Below are 21,262 nucleotides of genomic sequence, written 5' to 3'. Positions count from 1 at the left end.
AAGTTTGTGACTCTCTCTTCTATGTATTATCGCTTGTAGTTGTTCGCCTCAAAGTCATCTAGAAGCCGGTCCAGGCGCTCCTTCTCTCTCGAGTCCCCAAAGATCACGCGGTATGATTTCCTGCAGAGACTCAACATATCAGCCCGACTGAGATGAAAATGCTCCGCGGCGAGGAGATACTCGTTAGACACAGGGCTACAGAAGAACCCAACATCGTCGGTCTATGAAACGTCAGCGAGTCAGTCAGCCCAAGCATAGCCAAGATCATCCCGCCAAAGTAAAATTTGGGCACTGCTCCACTCCCCCCTTTTTTACAACACAACTGTATGACACAACCATATGGAGAGAGAGAGAATACACCCGAAAGGAGACACTCACACAAAGCACAACCACAGCCCCATCCTTCTCTCCCCACCACTCCCCAAAATGATGCTCCGCAAAGCCCCCATTCACCATGCCGGCATGCACATTACACGACAAACACAGCTCCAACGCCAACCGCCTCTTTTTAATCTTCTCTTTAACCTGGCCTGGCACGTGGATCACATGGCCCAGGCGATCCGGCTCGAAGTCTAGGAGCGTCATCAGCTCGTCTGCCTGCGGCTGCTGCTGGGCCTCCGCAAAATGCAACGTCACGCCCAAGCCGGCGTCCTTTGCTTTCTGAATTGCCGGTCCATAGATACTGATGTCGCCTTTGGTCGGATTGCCGCATATGTCGACGCCGACGACCACGCATTTCCTGCGGTTGCTGTTGCCGACTACCTCAGCAGCAGCACTTCCCTCGCCCTGAGGTCGAACCCGGGTCCCTGAAGAATGAAGATGATGAAGATCGTGATACTTGATTGCCAACTCGACAACTTCCATCGCCTCCTGAGCGGTCATACCCCCACGATCGATCGCAAGGATAAGGTTAGTAGTCATTTGTGTTTCAAGGGGTGATCCCCTCTGACGGCGATCAAACTCGGCAATCGTCTCCAGCACCGTAATTAGATACTCTTCTCGCGTGAAATTCTGATGTCCCGGCGACGCCCGCGGGATAGTGCGTAGCTCCAAGTACGTGACTCCATCCGCGGCGAAATCGGTTAGCGTCGAGTACGTGGCATACCGGATGTCCGTGAGGGTGGTGAGGAGGTGGTAGATCATGGTGGAGAAGGTTGTGAAAAATCTACCTTAACCCCATCTCCACTCGCCCTCTCTTATGTGTTAACAAAAGATTGAACAAGCAACAAAACACAATAATAGTCTCTCCAGTTTTGCTAGTATAACCAGAAAAGCAGAAAGAGGGGAAGGGGGTTAAAACCAACGTGTGCAGAGAATAATCCACTTTCCCCGGTGGCATCACAACGAGGGGATCTTCAATGGTGAAGGTCTCTGGTTCTTGGGCTTTCTTTCGTTGCCAGATCTCGTGGAGACATTGTCGGCTTATGCTGCCGCTCAGGTGGGCGTGGAGCTGGGGCACTTGCTCAGTTAGCTCCTTTCTTCTGCTCTCCCCTTGTATCATCAGTTTCTCGCATTGTGATGCATGTATGGGGCTCTGAAATGTAGTAGACGAAAGGTGCGGGGGGTCAATGAGATCGACTGATTCAGGGGATGGCTCTGTCTCTCCCTTTCTCTCTCTACATACCTCAACTTTGGGAAGGGCTCGGGTAAAGGCACGGTCAACGGGCTTGGAAAGATCCATACTCAACTATGGAACGGTACTGATGTGATGATAGGTTGATCTGGGTCCCATAAGAGATAATAGAGAAGTTGAGATAGTAAATTAGTGAGTCTCTACTCGGTCGAGAATGGTGTGCGGGGGAAAGTGGTGCGGAGGCGGAGAGCAAAAAAACCAAGAGCAGGTGACTCAGTTTACGACTCTATTCCTCCACAACAATTTAGTTAGACAATCTTAAGGCCATCGCCTGAAAGTCTCTCGAAGCAAACTACTTCATACCTCAACAGTGCTTCTATGCGTATGGTTCCAGTTGCTGTATATTAAATGTACGCAGCGTATTGCGTAAAGGTTGACCAGACCAAACACCGTCAATGTCAACGAGCTAGCAATACTCAATGGAGTCTCGGATCTTCTTCGTAGGGATCTATCTTCCAAGCATCAGATGATACGCCAGCCTCAAACGTCGAGACTCAGTGGGTAAACCACTCGGCGACAGAGACGCCCAACTTTCCGTACATTTGATTAACATGGTAAAATCATCGCTGCCATGACATGCTGTGACTAGTGCTTATCATTGGCGCTCTCAGAGAAGCGGCTGAAGGCGCCTTGAACAGCATGGTATGCGGCTGCTTTATGCAGACAATGAGCCTTGGATGGTATGGAGAACCCAACGAAAATAATCTACAGAACATGTGCCCCCGGTGGACCTGCTCGCTTATGGACTCTCAAGGCGACAGTGTTTTCTCAACCGATCTACCATATCCACGTAGGTAAGTGACCAAGCCAAGGAAGTATACACGTTCTTTTACGTATTGTCCAAAATCTTACTGCGGCATTATTGTCTTCTGTTCGTCGACATTTCCCCCGAATTCTTACCACCACCAGGAGGTCAGTGTCCCTGGAATTGCCCACGCCACACGTGTTGATCAGTGAATGGTCTATATCCATAGACCTGGCTTTGTGGATGTACAGAGTTTCGACGGCTTTGCACAGACGTATCAGGTCATACCACTCCTCATACTCTGTTCGACCTAGCTCATTATCAAGTATCCCACCCGAGTCAGTCTAGCGATAATAAAAAGGATCGGAAACGCATTTCACTCAAAGCCTCGTTTCAAATAGATGTGCGGCCGCTTAACCGGGACGGCTGGTCCACACTCAAATGATGGATTAGAGTGAAGGCTAGCCAAAGAGTTCGATTGCCGAGCATCTACAAGCAAGAAGAAGGAGTTTCATATGAGAATTAATGACAGCACGGAGATTGCGTGATAATCGGTGTCATCAGGATGGAAATACCAGTTCTCGGTAGCCCGGATAACTCGACTTCCTCAATGTGGCCAAGCGTCATATCGAACCCGGAGCAATGGATTAGTTAGCAAATAACGCTATGCTTGTGGTTTATAAAATCAGAAAGTAGATGAACCGCATGCAGAAGGTCAGAGTCACAACAAACCGGATAACGCCTGTAACTCAAGGGAAGCATGACACGTGTCGAGAACTAGCTATTCTTTTCAACATGATCATTGAAGGCTATTAACGCACTGGAGGCCGGGAGCACCAGGGAAAGGCCAAACCGGTTAGCACTTCCCGTATGCTTTGCAGTAGTACAGCGCGAACCAGGGCCGAATCTGATTAAAGACCGGTCAGTATGGCCGCACGTCGTCTTACTTGCCGCTGCTCGTGGAGTAACAGCAAGGCATCACTGGCTTGAAACCGTCCCACGTAGGGCTCCTACACGTTCACAGGCTTTTCGCTAGATAGTAGATACGCAACCCGGCCACCCAGTAATTAATGTGGTTGAATCGGGGGTAATCAACGAAACGGTCATGCGCCGTATGCTACCGCAGACCCACAGTAGATTTCCACACTCTCGTCCACGATATCCAGTATCGTAAGGCGGCCTTGTTCTCGAAGGATTCGAGAAACAAAATACATCGTCATTTGTGGGCTTGCACCCGGAAAGCCCTGCGTTGGTTTTAGCCAGGGATCGAATTGGGTCAAGATTGAAGCAGACGATGTCAGTGGACTCAGGTTTCCCCTCAAATTCAAGATCAAGAGTGAGATGTGGAAACAGGTGGAATCCCATCTGTGGCTGAGATAGACTAGGTCGTACCCGAGATGAAGGCCCCTTAGGCCCTGATGGCACAAGGTGTTTCGGGCGGCTAGCGTGCTACTCCAGAGAGGATGGATGTCAATACACAAGGGACAACGTCATTCGTATTCGGATCGGCGACTGTGTTCATTCCGTCAACCACAAGCATGTCATATTCCGAGGGATTGGTAAATTCCTGGGCCCTTAGAACAAAAATCAGTTCTGACGAGTGTCCCACCCCTGCACTTGAGACCAGGAATAATTCAGGGAAATGGAGGCCCTCATAGATTTGTGACATCTCCAACCGCCTTATGGTCGTACTGTCGGAATTCGGCAAGCATAAAAGGAAGGTTGGCGCTATGTATGCACTTAGTGTGTTCATTGGCTGCATTGGCTGGCGTGAAGAGCATAACTGGGCTTTCGGAAAGCCATTATGGCATGGGCAAACTTCTGTCATTGTAAGGGACTTTTGTGTCATACTGTGTGTATCACAGTAGTCTGGATAGGAAGACACGGTAGTGGACTCCGCAGCAACGAATTGCCACCGCGATTGGCCAGCCCTGTGCGGTCCCGGGTATGTAACGTTATGTGGTACGTAGTCGTCGAGACTCGAGGCCAAGGTTATCGCCAGCAATCGTAGCCGACCATAAACCCAGTCAGCATATATTCATCTGAACGGGAAGGAAAAACAGAAAAGAAAAGGCCGCGCCAAGTCAATGTTGTCTCAGGGCGGGCCTCCCTTAGATTGAGCCCGCAACCTGATAGTGTCACGGTTCCTAATTCGCGATCGATCGTGGAGTTATAACCACCGAGGAGATTGTGGTAGCGAAGTCTGTCTGCTCATTCAAAGGGGTGGTTAGCCAGCGGGGGTAGTCAGCTTGGATGACCTGGTCAAGCTGAACGACAAGGAGTTGCGTTAGTCGAGGCTGGATGGCGAACCTCAAAGCTCGAACCTCGTACTCCGACATGCATTGAGGAAAGAAGGGAGTGAGGATGTTTGCTTGCTGCATGGTGAGACTTAAGACTATCAGCAAGCCACAACACATTCTCTCGCCGGTTTATCGAGCTCCAAGACGGTCTTCTTGTATTCAGGACTAGGAAGATACTCGCTGAGTGACCCCCCTCCCCCAACGTAGCTTAGCATGCTCTGCGCGATCAGGGATGGCAAGGATGGAAGAAGGTTGAAGCATCGAAGACGCATCGAAGGATTCGGCGGAACGAGGCCCAGCTGAGTCCTGGCTGCTGCTTTTGCCCGAGGCCCGCGCGCAATACAGGGTACAGTGCATGCGTGCTTATAGTTGTCGTTTGAGTGCTCAAGGGTCATCTCTGGAATTATCGACACTGCTCCTATTTCATACTATATCAAGTAGGAGCGTTCGTTGACTTTCAGACCTCCATGATACCGTCACATTCTACAGTGCGACGACGATTCCAGTCGATCGATCGAACGACCCCTAAGAGCAATGTCTATCGTAACTATATGTATAGCCTAGAGCAGCGGAGGGATCCTTGACTATGGGAGAGCAAATTAAGGTACGGCAAATGCTCCTATCGCCAAAGTCAAACCAAGACTGACGTGAATAAAGATGCTGTGTAACGAGAAGACAGAAAACAGTGATATCGTAATTTTCAAAGTTGAGGGCCTGTGGTAAGTCGGATACAGTACAAGGATAATACCAGAATGACGAAAGGAAAGGGCCAGAGTCCAGGAGGCGCAACGTTCCATCCAGTTGGGAAACGACGCTTGGCGGGCACTGAACTAACTGCATGGAGGGTTTTCTCGCTCACAGATAGTTCGATTCCCTTTCCTTCTTGATCAGCATACCCAAGCATCTTGAGGTGAAGGGCGCGATTGGGCTTCTTACTAGTTTTCAATATCCGACTAACTTGATATGCGAGCAATTTTAACTCATCATGATCTACATATCTCCTTGATTACAGTTGTTCGTGGACGTCATACCTGTTCCCGATTTTCTCTACAGCTTTACAAAGGAGAACCGAGCCAGCGGGGGACAAAGAAGGTACTCCGTAGAGTGGCATCATAGACGAATTACGGAAAGTAAGATTAAGATCCACTGGAAGCCTTCTCGTTCGCTGAACTGTATGGTTATGCTGCTGTTTGACGGTAGGTTACTCGGTCGGAACCGGTTAAAGTACAGTACTGTTACAGATGTACTGTTTCATAAAGTTCGTGGTGATGTCTAGACTTCGGGTCAAAGACTAGAGATAAGCTTCCCTTCTGCAAGAGGATCAAGTGTAAATATTTAAGAGTTGGAAAAACTAAGGTCTCTCCGAATTCTTGCCTGGGTTCTAAGCAGGCATGCTTTTCTTCATCGATACTCACCTTCAGGCTCTATGAGAGGAGTGACAGAACCAGGTTATGCACCACAACCTGACTGCATGATGTCATGCCCATGTCCATGGAAGATCAACCACTCGTTCTGTGTGTAAGATCTCGCTTGTCAACTGGGTGAAAAATAGAGTAGATCAGCCATTACTTTGGGCATATCTATTCTATTGTGCCCCTAGACATGCTACCAGAGTCACTAATCACAAGCTGTAGCTCAGTCATTGTGGGTGTGGGAGGGGAATATACAGAAAATCCCTATGCACGGATGCTTTGATGCTGACTACGATTGAGCGCATGTTGGTTATCCATGGGAGCTTTTGGTGAAAGCATTTAGACGCAAGCCAAATACTTGATTACTACAGTACCACTACATTAATGTATTGGGAGAAACAGTCGTTAGAATGAGGGCAACTGATGTGTAACAAATTAGATACTCATGGAATAAAATCAGATCAGATCATCAATTGATAACGAACACGGTGAGAAACTCGTCGAAGTAATTAGTGACGAAGAGAAATAGATCTTGTCGACAATCCATGCACTTGAATGATCGTAGTAAGGGGCCCGCGGGTGCAAGATCACGGCTGAAAGAAGGCCGCGATCGAAGGCCCCCAATGGAACATTTGGAAGCCTGTCAAGAGTGGGTCACCGCCGTTTGGGGGCCAGAACCCCCACGATGGATGATGGGATAGCCTGAGCAGAGCCCCCTCCCCAGAAAGTGAACCCTGTACTGTATGTAGGAGCGAGCGCGGCCTAAACATGTCGACCAGTTCAGGATTAGTGATATTACCAATGGAAATATCGCAAATTGTAAGAACGCATCATATTCTTACAATAGTAACTACATAACCTCGACACGTGTGCCTACTTCTAGTAGTACTTCCATAGTACGGAACTAATGTAGAAACTAAAACAGAGTGTGCACCATGCAGCCCTCCTTGAAAGAAAATGCGATTGCCTAGCATGGCTTCTACCGCAAGGACGGTGGAACGGAAGCAAAGATCTACTGTGTAAGACGTGGGTCTCCTGGATCGAAAGCGAAAGCGAGTGGAAAATGGTCACGGGGGTTCACAGCTGCCAAACCTTGTCTACCGACTATCGTGGCACGTCAGAGCGCGGTCGAATGCTGCTCGTAAGCCTGCCCACCTGCAGCACCTCCTCTTTTCCTCCCTGTCGTGGCTGATCAGCGAGATAGATAAGGCCAATTCGCGTCGCCGTATTCCAGATTTTCGTTTGAACCGGGGCAGTGGCCTGTTCCCTGGACGCGGTTGGTAGGTCAAGAAAAAAAAAACCAAGGGAACGGGAGCGGTCAGATGTCATTGACGCACGCAAGACGGCGACAACCTAAACACGATAACTTCTTCTATTCCACGTTGATCATCCCCCTCGATGTGGAGATTAGCATACCTACGGGTGACTTCTGCTGATCATGTCCATGCTGAAGTGCATCTCTGCCGTGCCGCCGCCTTCAGAGGCTATGCAAACCAAGTCGAAATCATAGATTGGTTCGCACTAGCTTATCATGAGCATATCTGTTTATGCATACCAATTCAACCTCTCTACAAAGGCATATGCCGTTCCTTGCTTCAGAGCAGGGCTGAGGTTCGACAAGAAGGTTTGATCTAATAGCAGCCATTGAGATAAGTTATGGGGATCGCTGGAGAAACCCCAGCCTCCCGCTATAGCCGCAAGGTGGACACGCACGTAACTAACTTATCATTCCTATCTGTGAAGCCAATGACATGGTCGGCCCGACGTTTACATCGTACTATACCTCGAGGCTCATTTTGTAGGCTCCCATCATCTAGTGTGTTAGGGCGGCGCATGGTTGCGATATTAGCTTATAGTCATACGGTAAGAAGGAGACGAGGAGTCTAGATATTGAAATCATCAATGCTGTTTCTTGAGGCGGAGTAAACATGCAATTCCCACATACAAACTGGTGAGGGACTTTTTAGCGTTTCTACTCCGCGGGCGACCTGAAGAAAGTCCAGTCGATCACCCCGCAATTACTGCATAGATTAATCAAGGGCTTCTTCCACACATTTTCCGACTACGACAAGAGGAGAGGCCCGCCTGCAGGGCAGTAAAATATTGTATCCTACTTCTGGTAATTTCGAGCAGACATGGCAATCATAATTATGAATCGTACAGAGTAGAAAGCCGAGGCCCTCGTTCAGCGCAGAGCAGCGTCCCGAGTTTCGTGTCTGTCTTCGTTTCTAGTACTACAACTCCAACCTGAGACGGCACGCCTACAGCAGAACTCATGAAATATCCACGGGATGATGTATATAGCCTTACTTTTTTGGGTGCATTGGGCGAAGACGCTCCCCTGAAGGGGCATGGCATACTGTACGTACTGGTAGTCGGAGCCGACTCAGTACCGCTATCTACGGGCTCACGTCTGACCGCTATTCTCAAACATGATGTTTCCCGTAATAAGCTTGTCTTGCGCTCTCTTCTTTCCATTGGGGAGTATGTGTCTTCCCAAAAAAATCCACCAGGTACAGTAAGCCATTGAGTCTCCGTACCATCAGCAGATACAGTACGGAGTACTTTGCACATCAAGCCGCACTGTTCCACCCAGGGGTTTGAGTTGTACAGTACAGCACATGCATGCAAAGTTCGACATCGGCGTTGTGAAAGTGACTTGGAGGGCTGGATGGCCTAGCGAAGTTTCAAGATCGAAGTAACAGGCCGCGAATGTTTAGGTGTTGACTCTGTACAATTGGTGATCATCACATTGACCTTATCTAGGACAAATAAGGATTAATCAAGTGAGCGTTACATGATGAGGACATCAAAGTATTGGTTCATATATTTAATAGCAGTCAGTCATTCTGGTTTTGATTATTGCTTGGAGGTAATATTAAGGCCACTGAGACAAGGTTCAACACCTCAACAGGGGTATCATCTTTCCTTTCCACTCTGTAGCCTCCTATCTCCTTGCTGCACCGCCCAGAGTTGGTGGTGACACTGCCACTGCTCCAGCCTCTCCATCTTCCAGCCCCAGCATTCCTTCCAAATGCGTGTAAGATTACTATAGGTGTACTGCTCAACATAGCCCACATTCCCTCTCCCCGCGTTCACCCTAGGGCTGTGTGGTCGTGGATGGGTGATGATGACTCAATGGATTCCCCGCCCTCCCGCTGCATCCGTGGATTACTCAGTTGCCAGTGCATGAGTTGTACATACATATACACCCAGTCCTTTCCCGCTCACAATACCAATAAATGACCACTGTTTCAAAACATTCCTGCGCCCGATACATAATTTGCGAATTCAGGGATTGGCAACCCCACAATGATGTCCAGTAGGGATGAAGCGGCACTGGCCGTAATCTTTGGCGCCTTTCAACTTCCCTCTAAGAATAATCATCCCCCCTCTTTCCTCCTTCCTAAATTCCTATCAGGCTATGACTCCTAGATTGCGTTCGGATAGTAAACAAAGGGCCTGGAAGACCGTTCGATCTTCAGGCGATGGGTCAAATACTGAAACAAGACGGAATTATTGAATTCATAGCCTGCCTGCTACATGTGTCAGGTGACAAATTTCCGAAAGTCGGAGAAGCAGCCTATTCGCCGGCTAGGAAGCAATAGTCTATGAATGAAGAGCTTCGCACATTCACCGCATGCAGCATCAGCCAGCGACCTCAAGTCGACAGGGATACTGTAAGACCTGTAGGACTTCGTAATAATAGGGTCAAGGTTCGCCGTTCGCTTGGCAGAATGAGGGACAAAGAAGCAGGCTCCACATAATTCCCCCAGAGGGACCGCTGTGTCGGTGCCTTGAGGAAAGGAGAAAATCAGATTAAAGAGATGATGAAATAAGACCTGTATCAAAATCAAATGTGAATACTAGCTTGTAGACTACTACGGCATGCTTCCTAGAGATGTAATAGCGCATGTGGATCGACGGTAAGGCATGCTTCCGTCTCCTCAAAAATAAATAGCAGCCGTTGCGATTGTAGACTCTCGTAGGGGCGTAGTGCAAGACAGGTGGGGACCAACTCCGTCGCGTATCGATTTTCTGTGGAGGTTCATTCCCAGTCCCAACTCCCAAGACAATAGCCGTGTCCACTTTAGCTCCATAGCAATTGATGTTCCCTCTAGCAGCTTCCCCCTTTCTTCCAGAATACAGCAAATGTTGGGGTTGAAAAATGTGAAACCAACCTTCCTGTCAGCATCGATGCGTAGGACTGACAATGATTCCCATGGAGGAATGATCGCTCATTTCATCAGGCCTGCTCACTGCCCAGGCAGATCTTCCTGAATGGGAAACAAGTCATGGAAAACCCCGGAAGGGAGACGAAAACCAGTACATAGTCATGAACCAGGATAAGGCAATAAAATGCTTCTGTTTGACGATTATAGGCTAAGAGGAATTATGTACTGTACACCTCACGATGAGTGAAGCAAAAGAAACATCACTTAGCTTTTCTCCGCATATCAGAGTTCGATCGTGACAGGAGAACGATAGGGGGCCTGATAGGGCAGGAATAAAAGGAGATAAGTGAAAGGGGGAGCACAGATGGCCTCGGATGATCTCATGATCATGTCTGAATATTGTTCCTTGGGCTGCTGTCCTTATGTATGTATGTATCATGGAGTGAACAGCTCATTCACCCCTCCCCCAACCTGAGTTAGCAAAAGGTACCCAGTAAGTACCCAGCAATATCGGCCCGTTTGGTTTAGACTATCAGCATACCTGAAATCGAGGTCACCCCTTCCCTAGTTTTACTCTTTAGTATTTAGGGCATACAAATCTCCCTTTCCCCTTTGCCTGGCTTAATCTGTCAATTCAAAGGCATTTTGACTTACTTCGATATAAGTTTGGGAAGAACCAGAGAAAACCAAAGCAAAGGTCTAGCCCTCAGGCAACCACCGCTACCGCACCAGAAAAACGCCTCTGCTATCATCACTCTTGTCTGTCCACCAAACATCCATCCATCATCATTATCCTGATCTTATATCATCATTGCATGTCAGTTTCACCGCGTTTCAAGAGGCCTAAGCGGTGTATTTTTCAGACCTTGCTGATTGATGTGACTGGGACTAGTTTCCCGCAGATTATACAGTACGAACTAGGCTAAGACCAGTTCATGAGGAAAAAAAGTGACTCGCTCAACTCCTCCTCCACTTTCTTCCTTGTTTTTCTGGAAACCATTTTTTTTTTCCCAATCGTGGATTACACACCTTGTGAAAACATTCGCGGCCTGTCACTGGTGGACAGCCTTCATACACAACCTTGAACGTATCAGAAAGTGTGACAGTACAAAATTACCAGAAACACAGTACGTCAGAAAGTACCCACTCCAGCTTTCTTTCAATTGAAACATCCAGCGGGTTCTTCGAATTCGACCTTCCAAAATCCTTCCCCCCGAAAAGTTCTCCCTTGTCTGTACGACGCCGCATTTCGCGTGGATGGGAGATTCATAAGAGGGCGAAAGTTGATTCCCACTCAACAATCTTATTCCATCTTTACCCCCACCACAAACCACCACCACACCAACCATCACCAAGCCACCCCCCTTCCCCCCTCTAAACCCTTCTACAACCATTCATCCTCGTCCCCGACTTGCGCAAGTGCATTGCAAATTTCCCTAACGAAGGACAACGCTGGCACGGTTTCCTCCGTCGCATGATCATCCACTCTTACTCACATCCTGGCGCTCTTTCGCTGCAGGTCCTCTGCTACACTCCACGTAACCGTGCAGTAAACTGGGAAAAAAAAAGCTACACATCGGTCCGCACTAGACAATCGCAGCCTTCACGACCTCCCTTGTCGGTCCAATCTCCGATTGCTCACAATCATCGCCCTTCCCCTTTGGACCACCTGCATCACTGCGTTGGCAGGCAATCCTGCATTTGCAGTTCCGATCCTCGTCGCCGATACCCTATCCTCTCGCCCTCTGCCTTAGTTGCTCCCAGTAACGTCCAGCCGACGCAAAGCTCAATTCCTCCATTACCGGCGCCTGTACAAGCTACCTAAGGAGGGGCTCTGCTGACAGCTAAGCACATGCGCAGCGCGTACGGCCTTTGACTTGCATAATACCCTCGCTTCCTTTCTGAAGCGGTCATCGGCCTCTCCCTGTTACCGTCCAGGAAACAGCCTTGCTCGCCATTCCCGTTCCCGCCCAATTGGTCCAGCTCCGCACGGCCTCCCTACTCTGCTGCAGAAGTACAGCTTTCCCCGCGCATGAGGAGATCGGTGATTTTGGAGAGGGCCAGATATCAGGACTGGGATACAACAAGAACGCGGAGGAGCTAGAGCGAAATATAACGAGAAGGCACCCACGGAACGGGATAGTCCCTGGATATCGAAACAAAACTTCCGCAGAAAGTCCTTAGCCGGTGTCGAGTCATCAATTGAGTTGAACGCAAAGACTCGAGGCACCCCTCCGCCCCTCCCCTCGCTGAGTTAATTGTTACACAGAGTCGGCGTCTGTTTCAGTTATTATCAGGAACCCGCATTCCATACTATCGCGAGCGCTCTCTGGCAGGGCTCTCCGCATTGCATCAGAGGCAGGCCAAGATGCAGATATCAAAATCGCAATCCCGCTAAGGAAGTGGCTTTTGCATCACTCGGCCAGACACGATCCCCTTTCGGGCTCGTATTGCATTACAGTGATAGGCTACCATTTCAGGGTCACCACAGCCGCCTAATTGTTGTGTGTGATTGTTCATTCGTCCTCCTAGAGTCCAGGTGACTCAGGCACTGGCACGGTTCACGGCAGCTCTACAATCTCACGTTTTGCAGCCGGGTACTACGTCTGCTAGGTTTCCCGCAATGGCTTACGCCGCTACTTCATCGCCTTCCACAATAAATGGCGAAACCCAAGCAAGTTTAAAACTCACTGGCTCACTCTCTCAAACCCCCAAACTACATAATGTCATTACCTCAATCCCGCCTGTTTCCAATCCATCTTCAGCAACCCTCTACTCCTCTTATGCACCTACCCCAAGCTCTACTCGCTCGGCACACAACTACTCAAATGCTTCAAGCCCATCAGGCACACCCCTACATATCCCCTCTGATTCTCTTCGGGGTCGACTATCTACTACTCCCCTCATACCTCCTGGGACTTTCGAACTTGGAGAGTCCGAGATGGCTGTCCCTAGTTATGCTTTCACTTCTGGTACGACAGAGACAATCACTCAGAACGCAAACAAAGGTCCGGGTTTGATGCGCAGAATTTCACGTGGAGCAGCGAACAAGCTCACGAGAAGGCGTCAGTCGACCACTCACAATGACAAGCGAGATCGAAGCTCCGGACCTGTTATCATGCGCAGGCGAAGTGATAGCAAGACGGCCCAGAACAGCTGGGAGAATGCGTTGGAATCCAGCAATGAGGAAGACAACAATGATGCCTTAGAACCTCCCGGTGCCTGTGGCTCAGAAGCATCTAGCGTACCAAATGAAACTTCAATCGCCGCTTTCCGCAATTGTGGTGTGGTCGCACCCAAAGTCGATGGCGCAATCCAATGCGGCACGCTACTGACCAAGGTCACGAAAAAGCGCCGTAAGCAAGTGCGCTTCTTCTTGGACTTAGATGCTGGCAAAGTCTATTGGGATCCTTCAAATCCCGCCAAACGGTTTTATATAGACGATGTCAAGGAAATTCGCGTTGGTGCAGATGCGCGAAACTACCGCGAGGAGCACCAAGTGACAGAAGAGCTTGAAAACCGATGGTTCACAATTGTCATTGCTGATGCTGAGCGTTTTAAAGGGCGTGCAGTCAAAACACTGCACCTCATCGCTCCGACTGAACATATACTTGAACTTTGGACCTCAACCCTCGAGCATATCTCCCGATACCGAATAGGTCTCATGGCTGGTCTGGCAGGGTCCGGACAGAGCGAGGCGGTTCTGAAGGCTCATTGGCAGCGCGAAATGCAAATATTGTTTCCCAAGGGTCTCAAGCCAGGGGATCAGGAAAGTCTCGACTTCGAAGCAGTAGAGGGCGTTTGCCGCAGCCTGCACATCAACTGCTCCAAGAACATGCTACGCGCCCAATTTTCAAAGGCGGACATCAACAATAAGGGGAAGCTATATTTTTCTGAATTCACCGACTTTGTTGCTAGGTTGAAGGAGAGGAAAGATGTCAAGTTGATCTTCAAGGACAATGCCCTCGGTTCTGACGGTCTTACTCTAGACGAGTTCCTGTCATTCCTTCGCGATGTGCAAAATGAAGATGTCGATTCGGACCGTACATACTGGACATCTATCTTCGACAAATTTGTCCGCAAGTCGAAGCCACGTACGCCGAGTATCCCGGAGAACAGCGACAACCAGGTCTCTCGAATGAGTGTTGATGCATTCTCTTCTTTCTTGGCTTCGTCTGCGAACGGGATCTATGCTTCCCGAGCTCCCCAATCTAGATTTGACCGACCTTTGAATGAATATTTCATCTCAAGCTCACACAATACTTATCTCTTGGGACGTCAGGTGGCTGGTGCATCCAGCACTGAAGCTTACATTAGCGCACTGTCGCAGGGCTGCCGTTGTGTTGAAATAGACTGCTGGGATGGCGCAGACGGTCGGCCCATAGTATCTCATGGAAGGACCATGACTACCAGCGTGTTGTTTGCGGATTGCATCACAGTCATCAATCGGTATGCATTCATTAGCAGCGACTATCCTCTTATTCTGTCTCTCGAAGTCCATTGCTGCCCTGAGCAACAATTGGCCATGGTGAAAATCATGAAGGAAACCTTCAAAGACCAGCTTGTCTTGGAGCCGCTCCTCAACAACACATTCATTCTTCCCTCACCTGAAGACCTAAAAGGGCGGATTCTTGTGAAAGTTAAAGTGTGCGATGAGCCTCAGGGGGACATGCGTCAAGATTCTTCGAATTCGATGATGAGTCCTGGTCGCAAGCGCAGCTCAAGCTCTCCATTCATGAGGCCGATGGTACCGGAACATCAGATGAGCTTCAACCTCCCTCCACTCACGAGTTCGACAACTGTGGGTCCAGATACTGCCGACACGTTCTTAACACACGACCGACGTTCGTTCACAACCACCAGCATTAGCAGTGCTACAGAGGACAGCGACACCAACATGTTTTCGGCCACTCAGAAGGAACGGAAAAGAAGCCAAAAGAGCAAGATCTCGAAGCCTTTATCGGACTTAGGAGTCTACACCCGCGGCTACAAGTGGCACAGCTTTTTCTCGCCAGAAAGTCAACAATACAACCACGTGTACTCATTCGCCGAGCGCTCATTCGAGAGCATTTGCCGCGATATGGACAACAAAGCTTTGTTTGAGAGGCATAACAGGAAATATCTCACCAGAGTCTATCCATCTGGTTTCCGCCTGCGATCATCCAACTTTGATCCACTCAAGTTCTGGCGGCGTGGCGTGCAGATGGCTGCCCTGAATTGGCAGACTTACGACATCGGCATGCAGATGAATCATGCCATGTTTGCGGCGGGAACCGACCGTACAGGCTATGTTCTCAAGCCCGAATCTCTCCGTACCGTTCGCCCCGGTGAAGAGTCAGCGAAGAGCAAGGAGAGGAAGCTCGTCCGCTTTTCCGTTGACGTTATTTCTGCGCAGCAACTCCCTCGGCCTCGCAGCCTGGGGCCAGAGGATTACATCAATCCTTACGTTGAGATCGAGATGTTCAGTGCGGATGATCGTGGTCAAAGTTTTGTACTTGGCGAGGGCGGGATGGATGCTTCTGCCCGCAATGGTATGTCAGGGATCGGGTATCCCCACCGTCGGCGTACAAAGATCGAACAGAGCAACGGCTACAGTCCTATTTTCAATGACCGTTTCAAGCTTTCGCTAGAAACAAAATATCCTGATCTGGTCTTTGTGCGTTGGACTGTCTGGAGCTCTTTGGATGGTCGCAGCGCCGGAAACAACAACAGTGTGCAGCTGGCCACATTTACAGCGAAACTTAGTAGCCTTTCGCAAGGATATCGCTACCTGCCTCTATGTGATATTGGCGGTGATCAGTACCTACTATCCACGCTGTTCTGCAAGATAACCAAGGAAGATCCCGTCCCCGTGCAACGCCTCGATGCCGAAGAGCTCCGAGCGGAGCGAATGGGAATCTTGCGCCAAATCGGCCAGTCTGTCTTCAAACGGGCCTCGTCTACCGAAAGGGACAGGGACGCATGCTCCGACAAAGGCAGTGATGCCCCAGTGACGCCGGACGACAATGCTTCTCCTGTTTCGCCCGCGCTAACCCCGACGGTTTCGGCAGCTTCCACTTCATCTTTACCTCCCTGATATATTCTGCTCATTTGACGCCACACCACCCGACCAGCTGTCTCTTTTTTGAGCCAGTACATTATCATGATCTCCTCCATCTCGTTCCATGTGCAAGTATAGGATTGGCGTTAACCCAGCTTTCACTGCATTGATATGTGTTATTAATTCGTTTGCATTTGTGTTTTGGAGCCTCAGGCGCATTTCAGCTGCAGAGGAAGCCACAGGTGGGCTGGATGGAAAGCATCATCTCGCAACTGTCATTTTGTTCTACGAGGCAGCGAAAGATGCATGGCCGCTGCAAGCGTCAGGGCCGGATGGTGTTTCTGTGACTTGTGTTTGATTTGTTTTTCATACTATTGTGCCGGAGTACCCTGATTTACGTGGCGATACCCTCTGCTTTGAGTTATTTTTTTTATTTCTTCTCTTTTGCTTATCGCCTTTCTGTGCGAGATTTATCAATATTCTATCTGTTTATGTCGTGTGGATCGTTCCTGATTTTTGCATTCCTGGCATATCGCTCGGTTTTATGACCTACGACCTCAAACCTCGGGTGGCATATCGCTCGTGTCAATCATCATTATTTGCATTTGGGTAGCGTGGGCATTGACGGTGGAGGAGTTACGCAGGAAGTCGAGCATAGTTGATGGGGCCAAAGTCTTCTTGTGGTGACAGTGCAGACCCCTTCTCTCAACAACTTCAGGCTGTCTCTTGTATTGGTATACTGACAATGTCCTGGTTGTAGAGGAGTTACGTGCCTTGATTTTTCTGTCTTTCAAACTCCTGTTTTAACATGAAGAACGCGGCTGGGTCGCTTCTTCGCAGATTCCATGAATGACAAATTCAACAATGATTATTTTTACTCAAGCTAACGTAGGCCCAACCCTTTAGAGGGTAGTAGTGATTTACAGAGGCATTGGGGGATTTTGAGTGCGTAGAGAGACAGCTCGGATCACCTGCCCGGCCCGGCCCACCTGCCCTCCGCTGCGCTCTCGCAAAGGCAACGTGACGACTTCCGCTCTCCGCATCCACGCATTTACTTTCGAGTCTAGATTGCTATCTCCGAATTGACCTCGAATTGTCATTGCTATCGTTCACATCTGCAACAATGGATCCATTCTCAGCAGAAGGCGGTGGGTTATGAACTCAATCCAATCCAATCTCCGACCCCTCCTCACGTTCCTCTCAATACCCCCTCCGCTCGCGTGTTGTTTGTCTGTAACCATCTCCTAATCCCCTCTTCTTCTCCGCAGAGTTAATCAACATTCACAATGCCTTTCACCAAGGTCAATACCCCGCTGTGATCGAGTTCGACACCTCAGCCCTCTCCCCTGAGAACCAGCTCCCCGCCCGCATTCTCCAGCTTCGCGCCCAGATCGCGCTGGGTCAGTCGGACGCAGTCTTGGCCGACGTCGCAGGCGAGGAGGACACCCCCGACCTCGCCGCTGTTAAGGCCCTGGCGCAGCACACAGCCGGAGACGCCAATTCGGCTTACACTTTGGCCCAGGAGCTCGCCGAGAACTACCCCGACAACAGCAGCGTCCAGGTTCTTGCCGGTACCGTTCTGCAGGCCCAGGGACACAGCGAGGAGGCTCTGGCCTTGTTGACCAAGCATCAGGGCAACCTGGAGGCGTGAGTCCCCTTCACTCCATTGTCCTTCCCGTCCCCTTGACACTCTGGGTGTGAAAGACCGAGATCATGATCCCGGGGGACTTGTTCGCTGATCGCTTGTTTGGGGGGCGCCGTAATAGTGTCGCCTTGATCGTGCAAATTCACCTCCACCAGAACCGGTCGGATCTCGCTCTGAAGGAAGTGCAAGCCGCTAAGCGCTGGGCTCAGGATTCGCTCCTGGTCAATCTGGCAGAGTCGTGGGTTGGATTGAGAGTAGTATGTGTCTCCGTCCCTTGCCCCCTTTCCCCCTTCTCGTCCGTTTCCTGTCTTTTGCCCCGGCTGTCGTTTGTTGTTCAACATCCAGGCGGTGGGGAGTTGTTTACTCGTCGTTTTCAGTGTCACAAGGAGAGAGGGCTAATGCGCTTCCTGCTTTGAATCTAGGGCGGCGAGAAATACCAAGCTGCGTTCTACGTCTACGAGGAACTAGCCTCCGCGCCTAGCACCGCCGCGCCCCTTTCGATCGTCGGCCAGGCCGTCGCGGAGCTTCACTTGGGAAGACTTCCCGAGGCGGAAGCCGCCTTGTCCGCGGCGCTGGAGACATACCCCGACGAAGCGGAATTGATCGCCAACGCGATCGTGTTGAATGTCCTGGCTGGCAAGTCGACGGAAGATTTGGAACAGTACGTCCCTCCGAAGCCGTGCCTCCCCCTCACCGACCTTATTCACCCGTGATTAACCCTTTGTTTGTCGTGAAAATAGGCGTCTCCAGAAAACCCAGCCATTGCACCCTCTGATGAGCGATGCGCAAGAAAAGAGTGCCCTCTTCGATGCCGCAGCCGCGAAATATGCCCCTAGGGTGTCTGCCTAAGTCTGTTTGCAAGCGCTGCCGAGCTCAGGAGTACCCTCGGACTCATACTTCCTTTCTTCTTCTTTCTTGTTCCCCTGTCCAGATTTCTTGTACAACCCTCTAGCGCTATATTGTTCTTTCATCATGAATCGATTTGACGGCATAGCTATTGTATTAGACAGTAATAATAAGCAATGCCTTCTATACTCCTGACTTCTGCCAACACGTGACGTCACATGAGGATGTTGAAGGCTGGAAATGGCACGGCAGTTGCAGTTCAGTGCGTGTCATGGTTACCTCTTCTACTCTTTCAATGTGGAGATAATGGGAAAGATCATGCTACTCACAAAGTGATTAAGATTATATATACATCTGAACTGATCCAGACTAGTGGTAAACCCGAGATAAAGTGTTCATGTAGAACTAAAGGTCGTGATAGAAACCTGGAAACATGGCCTTGCGTACGACTTCAGTTGCCGTTCGCCATATCTTCCTTGCCAGTTAGATCGCAGAAAGCCTTGTAGGTGACGAAAGGATTCTCTTCTCCGCTGTCAGTGCTCTCAATAATGCACTCGGCATTGGCTCCCACAAAGAATACATAGCCCTCCTTAACTTCCTCCGTTTTGTGGCCTACTGTGATCTTTCCTGCCCCGCCCGTGCAAATTAAGATGCTGGGCCCCACCAATCCATCAAAGGTAGCCTTGGCACCGGGTCTTCTGAGCTCCGTTTTGACAACGCTGAATTCCTCGATGGGAGGGTCGTAAAGAAGACAGGACGAGCCACTCGAGTACGCAGACGCGTTGAGCACCACATACGGGTAGTCGGTCGGCTGGAGCTTCTGCTCCTCGATAGGAGCATATGAGTACGTCAGCATCTCAGTAAGCGTGTCCACATCCTTGAACTTGGGAGTAAACCCGGCCCGCACGACATTGTCGGACGAAGCCATGCATTCAATGATGTCGCCGGAAACGTAGGCGTGGATGTCGTCGGCCTTCAGAAACATAGCCTCACCTGGGGCAAGCTTCACGAAATTAAGGAAGAAGAATACAAAAAGACCAATATCATCAGGAAACTGGCTGTTAAGGCGAGTGATTATGGCAGCCAGGTCAGCAGGGTTGCTAGGATTTGTCTCAGGAGATTCAGACGACGTAGCGAAAGTGTCTGCTTGTTGAGCTGCTGCAACCAGATCCTTAGTGGCTGCTTTGATATCATCCGGAGACGACTTCATTAATGTTGTAAAGAGCTTGCGAAGAGCGTCCTTGTTCTTGGCGGTATCATTGGGGTCTTCCGAATCCTCAGAATCCTGGACGGTGCGCTCGAATTCACTGGCAGCCTGGTCTCCAACGAGGTTCCGGAGGGGTGCGACGGCCTTGAGGAAGTGGGTAATTTGAGCCAGAGGACGGAAGCTGCACAATCCTTCGAAGGGTGTAATGGCGATGGCCATCTCAGGCTTGTGGTTGTCATCTGCAGAGCAATAATTTGGCGTCAGCTCGAGAACAATGATTGCTATTGGAGATGAATTATAATCACAGATTGCTTACCCGGATAGTTGCGAGGATCTCTCGCGTGCAGCTTTTCTGCAAGTTTCTTGTTGGGGTGGGCTTGGATGCTGAGAGCTTTCTGAACGGAAAGAACCTTGAAAAGGAACGGCAACTTTCCACCATATCGCTCGCTGACCTCAGTAGACATCAAAGCCTGGTTATCCTGCACCATGTCGAGCAAAGTCCGCCTGGTTTCCAAGTCCTTGGAGGGGAGGGAGGGGTGTGTGCCCATCCAGAGCTATACGTCATCGGGTCAGTCGATAGCTTGCGGAAGCTCAACCACCAGGCGCACCAACCTCTGCATAAGGCTTCTCTGCTTCTATCGAGAATTCGGGATCAGACGAGGTAGCTGCATATTTGGCGGCCGCAGACTCATGGCCGATTTTGCCTGGGAAGAGCGTTCAGCGTGAAGCACACGGTGGATAAGAGACCTGAGTGCGGGGAACTCCTACCCCAGTCATAACTGTTGACACCTGCAGAGATTGACCAACGCTGTTAATTGTGCGACAAATCACCAGTTGTATATGCAGAATGACACTTACCACACTGAAGACGAAGCAATGGGACCTGCATTTTAGGTGGGGGAGTAAATGGGAATTTTGGAGAGTCGAAGCGCTATGGTGGTGGGGGAGGGGAAATACAGGATACAGGAGGGCAGAGTGAGAGGGAAGGCGGGGAGATGTGAGAGTGTGTTATTCTTTCCAAGGGAGGTAAAAGTGAAGGGAGAAGCCGAAGAAGAAGAAGAACAACAAGGAAGAGAGTGAAGGATAGATGAGAAGACAAAATTCCCACTTCTCATCCCGCTGCTGCGACTGTTCTCGGCTTCACCACCCTCCTCCCTCCCTCCAAGTCGACCATCCACTGCATCATTGAAACCTGCCCCTCCAGATTCGTCTATGTGTCTGTCAATTCCCAATTCGGTGTATTCCATATGCGTTCAGAC

General features: G+C 49.9%; 6 protein-coding genes across 6 annotated transcripts; 2 read left to right on the top strand and 4 right to left on the bottom strand.

The window, feature by feature from the left end:
* Positions 1–26: 26 nt before the first annotated feature.
* On the bottom strand, positions 27–1,681 carry BP01DRAFT_289473 (putative adenosine deaminase; the record flags this gene model as incomplete). The annotated part of the gene is made up of 5 exons (XM_025571579.1): positions 27–221; positions 379–748; positions 839–1,165; positions 1,305–1,450; positions 1,625–1,681. 5 exons carry the CDS (start codon positions 1,679–1,681, stop codon positions 27–29), a joined length of 1,095 nt encoding a protein of 364 aa, XP_025434379.1.
* A 2,844-nt stretch (positions 1,682–4,525) lies between these two features.
* BP01DRAFT_389021 (uncharacterized protein) lies at positions 4,526–4,917 on the bottom strand (the record flags this gene model as incomplete). The annotated part of the gene is made up of 2 exons (XM_025577883.1): positions 4,703–4,917; positions 4,526–4,645 (listed from the first exon to the last, which is right to left on the bottom strand). The coding sequence occupies exons 1-2, from the start codon at positions 4,793–4,795 to the stop codon at positions 4,526–4,528; spliced, it is 213 nt and encodes a 70-aa protein (XP_025434378.1). The 5' UTR covers positions 4,796–4,917.
* Positions 4,918–12,489: 7,572 nt separating this feature from the next.
* On the top strand, positions 12,490–16,706 carry BP01DRAFT_146960 (putative 1-phosphatidylinositol-4,5-bisphosphate phosphodiesterase Plc1). The gene has a single exon (XM_025570599.1). The coding sequence runs from the start codon at positions 12,889–12,891 to the stop codon at positions 16,339–16,341; it is 3,453 nt and encodes a 1,150-aa protein (XP_025434377.1). The 5' UTR covers positions 12,490–12,888; the 3' UTR covers positions 16,342–16,706.
* Positions 16,707–17,367: 661 nt separating this feature from the next.
* On the top strand, positions 17,368–18,939 carry BP01DRAFT_353542 (putative Coatomer subunit epsilon). Its single transcript, XM_025574212.1, has 5 exons — positions 17,368–17,453; positions 17,574–17,952; positions 18,072–18,207; positions 18,373–18,611; positions 18,691–18,939. Exons 1-5 carry the CDS (start codon positions 17,429–17,431, stop codon positions 18,797–18,799), a joined length of 888 nt encoding a protein of 295 aa, XP_025434376.1. The 5' UTR covers positions 17,368–17,428; the 3' UTR covers positions 18,800–18,939.
* A 178-nt stretch (positions 18,940–19,117) lies between these two features.
* On the bottom strand, positions 19,118–21,090 carry pmi1 (mannose-6-phosphate isomerase pmi1). Its single transcript, XM_025574211.1, has 5 exons — positions 20,862–21,090; positions 20,772–20,792; positions 20,616–20,707; positions 20,320–20,557; positions 19,118–20,242 (listed from the first exon to the last, which is right to left on the bottom strand). Exons 1-5 carry the CDS (start codon positions 20,890–20,892, stop codon positions 19,248–19,250), a joined length of 1,377 nt encoding a protein of 458 aa, XP_025434375.1. The 5' UTR covers positions 20,893–21,090; the 3' UTR covers positions 19,118–19,247.
* BP01DRAFT_353538 (uncharacterized protein) lies at positions 20,483–21,195 on the bottom strand. Its single transcript, XM_025574210.1, has 2 exons — positions 20,862–21,195; positions 20,483–20,792 (listed from the first exon to the last, which is right to left on the bottom strand). Exon 1 carries the CDS (start codon positions 21,116–21,118, stop codon positions 20,894–20,896), a length of 225 nt encoding a protein of 74 aa, XP_025434374.1. The 5' UTR covers positions 21,119–21,195; the 3' UTR covers positions 20,483–20,792; positions 20,862–20,893.
* Between the last annotated feature and the right edge of the window lie 67 nt (positions 21,196–21,262).

The sequence above is a fragment of the Aspergillus saccharolyticus genome (genome assembly GCF_003184585.1).
Source record: "Aspergillus saccharolyticus JOP 1030-1 unplaced genomic scaffold BP01scaffold_4, whole genome shotgun sequence".
Taxonomy (NCBI): Eukaryota; Fungi; Ascomycota; class Eurotiomycetes; order Eurotiales; family Aspergillaceae; genus Aspergillus; species Aspergillus saccharolyticus.
The sequence above is the reverse complement of the archived record's forward strand: the minus strand, read 5'-3'. Positions and strand labels throughout refer to the sequence as shown.